The sequence below is a fragment of the Teleopsis dalmanni genome, chromosome 1 (assembly GCF_002237135.1).
Source record: "Teleopsis dalmanni isolate 2A chromosome 1, ASM223713v2, whole genome shotgun sequence".
In the NCBI taxonomy this organism is placed as follows: domain Eukaryota; kingdom Metazoa; phylum Arthropoda; class Insecta; order Diptera; family Diopsidae; genus Teleopsis; species Teleopsis dalmanni.
In genome coordinates this window covers 135074634-135084250 of record NC_051846.1, presented here as the reverse complement: position 1 = coordinate 135084250, position 9617 = coordinate 135074634, and the positions used below count along the sequence as shown (strand labels likewise).

At 33.2% G+C, this 9617-nt stretch overlaps 1 protein-coding gene across 1 annotated transcript; it reads right to left on the bottom strand.

Moving 5' to 3' along the window:
* Nucleotides 1–2184: 2184 nt before the first annotated feature.
* Nucleotides 2185–3504, bottom strand: LOC119666242. The gene has a single exon (XM_038075524.1). The coding sequence runs from the start codon at nucleotides 3502–3504 to the stop codon at nucleotides 2185–2187; it is 1320 nt and encodes a 439-aa protein (XP_037931452.1).
* Nucleotides 3505–9617: the final 6113 nt, after the last annotated feature.

The window sequence follows — 9617 nt, the reverse complement described above, 5'->3', positions numbered from 1 at the left end:
GCATAATTGACAATTAATTAATTTAATAAATAAAGTAATTAATTTTGTTAATTTGCAATTAAATTTTGTTAATAACAATTTCTGTATGAATTTAAATATTGCTGATTGTAATTTCCTTATAAATTTAAATATTGTCAACCTGGCATTTCTTATATGCTTTGCCTTTTGCGCTGGTTACTGCTGTGCTAACTTTAATGCTGGGCTTGCAATTTGCGATAAAATAGAAGCGTTGCTTCCAATTGAATAATTAAATTAAATTAAATAAGAAGTGTGGAAGTGTATGCACTACATTATATAAACTTATATACAGCTGAGTTCATTGAAATAGCAGTGCAGATGACCTACTCTTTTTAGATTGTTTAATCTTATTATAAGGACCATTTTGGGACAAAATTTTTTTATATTTGCTAAATGTGTTGTGAGGATGGAAATTTGTAATAATTTCCAACCTACATAAATTTAAATAAATTTCGAAGAAATCTGAAATTAAAATAGATGAATTAACATTCAACATAGTTATTAGAAACTACTTACCAAAAAGCCACCCAGCCTGCACGCAACACGTGAAGCAATTAGGAGAAAATAAATTTGTAATAAATAGAGAAATATATCTTAATAAAATAATAAATACATACCTTCTTTGTTCATCCCCGCAAATTTATTTAAATAATTTATTAATAAATTATTTTTTGTAATTATAAAATTAAATTATACATAATTTAAAAAAAAAGCGCACCGGCGCTTTCATGTAAAAAGTAAAAATGTAAACAAACATTTGCAAACGTCAAAAACGTCAAAACGTCCTTCGCTGCAAAAAGATGCACAAGGAAGCTTTTGGGCAAAAGTGTTAAAGTGCATTAAGTTCAACTAAGATCAACTCAAAGCTTTGTGTACTTTACACAAAAGTTCAAGAGGATGCGTATAAAAGGCGGCGCAATTTTCTAAGAATGGAGTGTGTCTTGTATGATCACTCAGTGGCATTGTATGTCAATATATAAAATAAATAAATATTAATAATTGTCTGACACAGTGGCGGTTTTAAGCCTAGATGTATAATCTATTAAAATATATATATAGTTGTTTACGAGTGCTTGGGCGGTTTTAAGTCCAGGCGCTGAGACACTTTATATATATATTCAATATAACAAGACATATATACATTCACTAACCCCGTTTCGTCCAGTAGGTACTCATCGAGCAGGATAATCACCGAAATTATACTAAGGTACAACCACGAAACTGGATCAGCCACCACTGTGAACTCTACAGGGACAGCTTCCAAATACAGCTGGTCACAAGGAAACATCTCAAGTCATATCTAATTAAATGTAACCAACCCCTTTGAAATACGACTAAGGAAATACATTCAGAATTTGCATGCGTTTAAAATCTCAAGTTATTGAAATACGATTGAAGAAATAATAATCTATATAAAGCTATCTTATATAAATCGTTGAAAATTGTACAAATAGTTAATCTCCAGGTTTATCTAGTTACGTTTAATTGAATTCTTTTCTTTATTACATATTATTTTAATGAATTATTAATATTTTAAATAAATCTGCATTGGAAATTTAACCGCCGTACTTTTATTTTGAGAAATCCTGTCTCCGCGATTATAAATTTATTGTAGTGACCCCCTGGAAAAGACTGAGGATACCCCAGCATAAATTATAACGAAACGGGAAATTCCGTGTCGTTACAGTGTTTATTTTCACATAATTGAGGCGCTAAACGGATTTGACCTATACATAGTAGATCGAAAAAAAGAGCTGCACCAATAAGAATATCAATACGTTGTGATTTATAGAATGCTAGATCAGCTAGTTGAAGATTTTTTGGAATATTCCAATCAGTTGTATTAACGTTTGTGCTGGGATGTTGATTAGTAATTTTAGAAGTAATCACTGCGGTGATGCTACTGGTGTAATTGCCAAAACGTGATTTTATGGATAACTCAGTAATGTTGTCAGCGACAAAATCTCTATCTGTAATACCTGATATTACTGTGGCACATTTTGTTGTTTTAAGTTGAAGTGTGTTGGCAAGTGATTTTGTAATAAAGTGTAATTGCGATGCTGAATCCAGAAGAGCACGGCATGGTATATAAGAGCCAGCACAATTTCTTATTAATATGATTGCAGTTGCAAGAAGCACACATTCACTTGAAGGATAATTTTGGGTTTATTGCGACGCGTTTGTTGAAACTAAGTAAGCCTGCACTTTAGATTTAGTATTTGACGTCGGATTAACTATTGGTACATCATTAGATGAAGAAAAGGTACTGTCATTAATAGGTTCATTTAAATGCAAGAGCGTGTGGTGAGGTCTTGAGCAAATACGACAAAACGAAGACTTGCATTGTTTTAATTGATGTCCCTTTTTTAGACAATTTAAACAAAGGCTGAGTTTTCTGGCTTCAGTTAGACGAAGTTTTGGAGAAAGATTTGTAAATTGACAACAGGAGTAAATGAAATGATCATCACTTTCACAAAATGTACATCCCTTTGAGTTTGTTGCTATGAACACTTTTCTGGCAATTGGATGGAGATTGATTTGCTCAGTTTTGTTATGTGCTGAAAATTTCGTGGCGTAATCAACATGCTCCAAAGTTTTACATCTTTTATCAAGAAAATCTGCCATTTGATCCCACGTATGTATTGCATCAATTGAAGCCTTTTCTTCCCATTTTGCTTGAGATGCAGGATCTAGCCTTTGCGAAACAAGATGTACTATGAGACCATCAGCAATTTGTTCCTTGCTGCCCAGCGTGCTCAATGCATGTAGGTGTGAATTCATTTTATCACTAAGGCGTCGCAGATCAACAACGGCGTTTGGTTCAACACGTCGCAACCCAAATATTTCCTTTATGTGTGCCTGAAAGATTAATCTTTTGTTATCAAATCTTTTAGATAATAATAAAAGTGACTTAGCATAGTTAGCGTCACTGACTTCAAGTGACTTTATTGCATCTAGCGCTGAACCCTTCAAACAAGATCTTAAGTGCTGAAGTTTTTCGAGATTGCTGAGTTCAATGCTTTCATCAACAATTGTTCCAAACATTAAAATGAAATGCGGCCAGTCCTTGATGTCACCACTGAAGGTCGGGAGTTGAAGTTCTGGCAGCCTTGAACGCGAGTATTTAACATTAATAGAAGGAGCCTCATCGTTCGATAGAAATCTACTAGTTGAATTTCTGATATTCGTTTGACGATGGGACAGCTCTATCATGATCGCGGATTTAATGTCAATATACTTCTGTTCAAAGTTATCTCGCACCTCACTTTCCAGTTCATGGAAGTCTTCCTGTTCGAGACTAGATTGAGCTGCGTCAAACTTAGTGTTGAGTTGTTGAAGAGAGTCGATGTAGAGTTGTAGTTGCACTTCATGGCAATTACTCAAAAATTCAGCAGACAACCTTTTTTCCAAATCCTTTAGTTGTGTTCCTAGACGTGAACATTTTAATTTTAAAAATGTTGATGCCTCTATCATATCTCCTTCCATTATTAATGTTCGTTAACAGATGCAAGTAATTGAGATCAACTACAAAAAATATAGATGATTCGCAGTCGAACCGTTTGAATGATTCGCACAACTGTTGTTTTTTTTTTGTTTTGTAAAAAATTGGTTGATGCGGCGCTGCCGACGCAAATGAAGTGCCGCAAACCAACTGTTCAAATAAACCCGCACAAAAATTCGCAACCGAATCGCGCGAGTTTTTTCTTTTTTGCAAAATGATGTAACCGAAACAAGTAAAAAATTGGTTGATGCGGCGCTGCCGACGCAGCTGTAATACCGCAAACCAAAACTGTAATGTTCAAATAAACGCACACAAAAATTCGCAACCGAATCGAGCAATTTTCAATACAATAAATGTTTTGAAAATATGAAAAAAAACATTGAAGTTTTGCACAAGTTTTTCCTCTTTTTTTTTTTTTATAAAATGATGCAACCGAAACAAGTAAAAAATTGGTTGATGCGGCGCTGCCGACGCAGCTGTAATGCCACAAACCAAAACTGTAATGTTCAAATAAACGCACACAAAAATTCGCAACCGAATCGAGCAATTTTCAATACAATAAATGTTTTGAAAATATAAAAAAGAAAACACTAAAGTGATCAACGTGATCACGTCGGGGTCACCAAATGTTGGGACTTCAAGAGTTTTTGAAACCACTAACGACAACAAAACTAGGAACGAAACGAATTTTTTAAAGAAAGGCCGACTCGTTTGAACTTTTACAAGAGACTAATTTTATTTTTAATTTCATAGTATTTTATAATAAAAAAAGGGTTGCCAACTGCAACCAAAAAATAAATAAAAAAAAATATTCCCAATTAATAATAAATTTTAATAGAAACATATAAAGCCAATCACGAACAAGGCGGTTGCTGCTGATTTGATGTCACCTTCGATGTTATTGACACCAACATATCTTGAACTTTTTCTTCTATTTCAATATATTTCTGGATATCATATCCCACTTCTATTGGATTAGAATGTATTTCCTAGATTTTAAAATTGATGACTTCAATTTCTTGCCATAATTTGTTGATTCTGTCAATATTTACTTGGTAATATGACAGAAGCTGTTGCTTGTCCATGCGTTTCACGCCATTGATGAGGCGCAATAATGAACATGATATTGCATGTTCTTTGTTGATGAGCCCTTAGATCTGTTGATCAGGGCCAATAGCTGGAACATCTGTATGCCCAACATTAAATTTTGATGTTGATGGAACAGTCACAAGCTCGACTATTTCTTCTTGGCTGAATTGTTTAATGGCCGTTACAAATTGTCGACTGTACTATTTGTAAATGTTCAGAATTTCTTTATAAGATTCCTTTTTTATGATGTCCTGGATTTCAGTATCTGTTTCAGCCTGTTGATTGATAAGGTCCTCCATGGTCATCAGATATTGTTGTTGAAAATGTTGATGTGTATATGTCACCAAATGACAATAATGATACGTGATAGATCAAGGCGGAGTCATTAAATGACAACAATGAAACGTGATAGATCACGTCGGGGTCACCAAAATGTTATGATCTGTAGGTACAGATCTAGGTAGTTTGATACCGATTTTAGCTAATCCGGCACTTTAACCAGCTTAGTTTTTACACAAATATTATTATTAGTATCTAGTCTGATATGGATTTAACTAATCCGGCACTTTAACCAGCTTCATTTCACGTACTTAATCTGGCACATTAACCAGTTGCGAATTTTATAAATATATGTTTTCTGTTGAAGGTTGTTATGAGTATTGTACTCATCACTCGAAAACCATCTCATCGTTGTTTCAGTTGTTGAAAGTTGGAAGTTAAAAGTTGAAAGGTTGTGCTTATAGATCGTTGGATTTTTTTTTTTTTATAACTTGTAATATTTGGTTTTTTTGTTTTTGTTTTTATAATTTATAAATTAATCATTTTCTTAGCAGTTAATTCCATAATTAACTTCACATAAATTATATTTTTATATTTAATATAAAAATTATATATTTTCCAAGTCACAATAACTTAATGTTGTGTTCATTTAGTTTTTAGCTTTTAATACACATAATTTAGTTTTTGAGCTTTCACTAGTAAATGGTCTTTGCCTTAGGAATTTGGTGCACATCATTTGGTTTTTTGAAGTTCACTACTAAATTTTACTTTTATGGTCTTTGCATTAGCAATTTGGCACATTATTTTATTTTTGAAATTCACTAAATTTTACTTTTATGGTCCTTGCCTTAGCAATTTGGCACATTATTTCATTTTTGAAGTTCACTAAATTATACTTTTATGGTCCTTGCCTTAGCAATTTGGCAGGATCGCCATGTAATTGTGTAGTTGTTATATTAATTAATAGAGAAAGTCAATAATGTTTTGTTTAGATCTTTATTAGTTCTGGTTTTTACATTTTAGTTCTTTAGCTGTATCTTTTGTATACACTATATGAAACACTACACAAAGACTGTCTGATAACTTACGTTCTAGTACCGAAAAAAGTTCGGTACCTCTTATATACTAAGAACGCATATATACAATACTTTGCGTTCTGCTTATTTACTTATTTACTATTGGTTATACTATTTTAATACTTATAACTATCTATGTCATAAAATTTTCATATACTTATGTCATTGGTCGTTTCGCTCACAATTGTATTCTTTACAGTGGCACACATCTGGTTACCAACTGTATTGAGGGCAACTCATATTGCATGCACAATTGCTTGCAATATGATCCCGGAAAACACTTAACAACAATTCATGAATTATATATTTATGTAGTATAAATATATTTTTAAAAACAAACGATATTTTTATATTTCTTTTAGAAAATATATTTTATTAAACATTTAAACTTTTACATAGTTATATTTAAAATTTTTATTATATTGCAAAATCACACACGAGTAAGGAATAATAACGAGGACGAGATAGCGAAGACGTGTCAAAAATGTACTGGACACACTGAGTGGTGTATTCAGTTTTTTATATGGAATGAATGACAGAATAATATTCTATTGTAAACCAAGCATCTGTGTAATTACCCAATATATAATTACCCATATTTTATGCTAGGATCGATAATTAGATGAACGTGACTTTATACCAGTATTATTTGGATACATTATCATAGAAGAATTTCTGATATAATTGGATGCGTGTTTAATGATCCGTCTTTGATGTTAAAGAGATGCATTGTTATATCTTAAATACGCATAATTAATAAACATCTATTAGTTTATTAAGCAATGGTACTATTTATTATATAAAATGTGTGACGAATTGTCTAATTAGGAATTGTCACGAACAATATTGAAATCATTCAATATCTTTGCCAGCATCTTTGCCAGTGAATGCTTTAATTGTGGCTTCAATATCTGTAAAATTCATTCATTGGCACTGATTTTTGTACCTTGTAGAAGAGGTTTCGTCCGTTGATAGATGTTGGAACCTTTTATTAAGCGCTGTTTCACAGTCACTCCATAATGGCAAAGTGTTGTAATCCAGCTGTTCTTCCCATTTTGATTTTGTGACTGAATCTACATTTTGCATGACTAAATGAATAAGAATTGCATTGGTGATATTCTTATCATCTCCTATTGAAAGAAGGAAATCATAGATGGCAGACACAGTGTCGATTGTAGTGCGCAAAGATGCAGCAGACGGTTTGTGAATTACTGGGAGATACAAAAGCTTGCTAATGTTGTCGGAAAAAATGAGACAATTGTTGTCGTACACCTTTCTTAGACTGGCTAACGCATGCTTGGCAACTTCGATTGCGGTCGACCACAGTGGTGCGAGATTGCAGGAGTGCTAACAAGGCGATGTTTTTTCAACTTTTGTAAGAACAAGGACTTGGTTGAAACACAAATATCTTCAAAAACAGCCCTATAATCGTTAGTAGGACCCAGGTCAAATATTTTGCTCTGGTATTGCATTGCTTTGTAAGAGTTAAGTATTTCCAATCTATACTCTGGCTCACTAGGACTTTTTGAAACAATGCCTTCTAGTAAATTTGCCCATAACCTTAAAATGTCAGCAACTACTGCTTCTCGATTATGGATCAAGGTATCTACCCCCTTTGGAGATTGCAAAGACTGTGATCGCTTTTTAGTAGGCATTTAAAAAAATAAATAATCGCAAGTAACAACAAAAGAGGAAAGAATTTTGTACTGAGTAAATCGACGTGCTTCACGTTTAGCTGTATTGTATTTAAGAAGTCGATATTGATATGATGTAATTTTATTTGTCATTAATATAATGCAATATAATGTGAATAATATATATTTTATTTGTTGTTAATATAATTCAATATAATGTAAATAATGTATATTTTATTTTTTATTAATATAATACAAAATACTTGTAATCAATTTATTTTTTTGTTTTAAAAAAAAAGAGAGAGTTGTAACGACACTTTTGGTGACGTTCAAAAATTTTTAGTTTTTGCTGGGGTATCCTCAGCCGTCGTCCAGAGTCGTGACAATATATTTATAATTTTGCCGAGACGTTGGTTTTAGAAGAAAACAGAACGTGATTTATATGTATAAATTATATATGTAGGTTCTAGACCTTAAGTTTATTTTAATAGTTAATTTTAAACTAATTTTAATAGTTAATTTTAAACTAATTTTAATAGTTAATTTTAAACTAATTTTAACACGCACGCACGAATATGCTTCTTTCCTCTACGAGCTGCTCACTCCAACTACTTCTTTTTACTTCCACTCACACCTCAAAGCAACGGAGTTGCCCTGCGCTCTTTTCTTATGACAGCGACGTAACTCTACTACTTTTAATTACTTTTGCGCCGCTGTCATACCTACTTTCCTACATTCGGCTATCCTGACATGTCATCCGTCCCGGATGACCCCTTAAACGCTTTCATATGTTCTGCTACTGTTTCACATTTCTTTGATCCTTCGCCATTTCCGACTCTCTCAACTACATATCTACCTCGTCTTTTCTTTTCTACTATTCGATACGGTCCTAAATATTTCTGTTTTAATTTGAGTCCTGTTCCGTATTGGGTACGTTTGATGACAACTAAATCGTCTATTTCATAATTAACTTCTTCTTTCCTACCCTTGTTATATGTATTCCTGTTTTCTTCAGCTATTTTCTGTAAATTTTCTTTTGCTTGTTCACGCATTTCATTTCTTCCCTCAAATAACTCTTCCATTACACATTCTGTGATTAACGACCCTAATGCAACATTAGTTTTTATGCGCATCTCCACCCCTGTCAAAATTTTAAATGGAGAATACTGAGTACTCCGAGCTGGAGTGCTATTGATAGCTTGATGTACCCTTTCTACGTGTTTGTACCAACTTTCTGGCGAGTTCACACATAATTTACTGAGCATTGTAATAACTGTTCTATGTATTCTTTCTACCTGGCCGTTTCCCCGCGGAACGCCTGTGGCTATTAATAGGTGTTTGATCCCTTCGTTCGTACAATACTCTTTGAACCTGCTTGCTGTGAACGCAGTGCCTCGGTCACTGATAATCACAGCAGGATTTCCGAAAACCATCGATTGTTTATTTAATCTTTCGATTACCTCTTCTACTCCTACACTTTTAGTGGGGTATAACCACACAAACTTGGAAAATGAGTCTACTACTGTCAAAATATAGTTGTATTTTTTTTTAGTCTGATCCAACGGTCCTACATGATCGATATGATACGTTTCCAATGGTCTATTACCTTTATCTATAGGATTAAGAAATCCCTCTTTCTTTCCTGACTTACTGTTCACTACTAAACATTCGATACACCCTCTTACTACTTTGTCTACTTTTGGATTTATATTTGATATGTAATAATTTTTTTCAACAATGTCTTGAGTTTTCTTTGACCCAAAGTGGCCCTGACGATGAGCGATCTCAATTATTTCGTTTTCCATAGAGGAAGGAATAACCATCCGTTCTTTAACATTATCTTTGAATAATATATCGTGTTTTAAGTAAAAATCGCCATAATTTTGAGTTTCCAAAATTTTTCGCACAGCTTTCGTCCAGTCATCGCTTAATTGCGCATTCTTTATTCTATGGCACAACGAATCTTCCAGCAACAGACAATAAACACGGCTTAGTGCATCGACATGTTTCATGTTAGTG

Bases quoted from the DNA above. Each gene is read 5' to 3' on its own strand.
- LOC119666242 (XM_038075524.1), bottom strand. From the start codon at position 3,504: ATGGAAGGAGATATGATAGAGGCATCAACATTTTTAAAATTAAAATGT.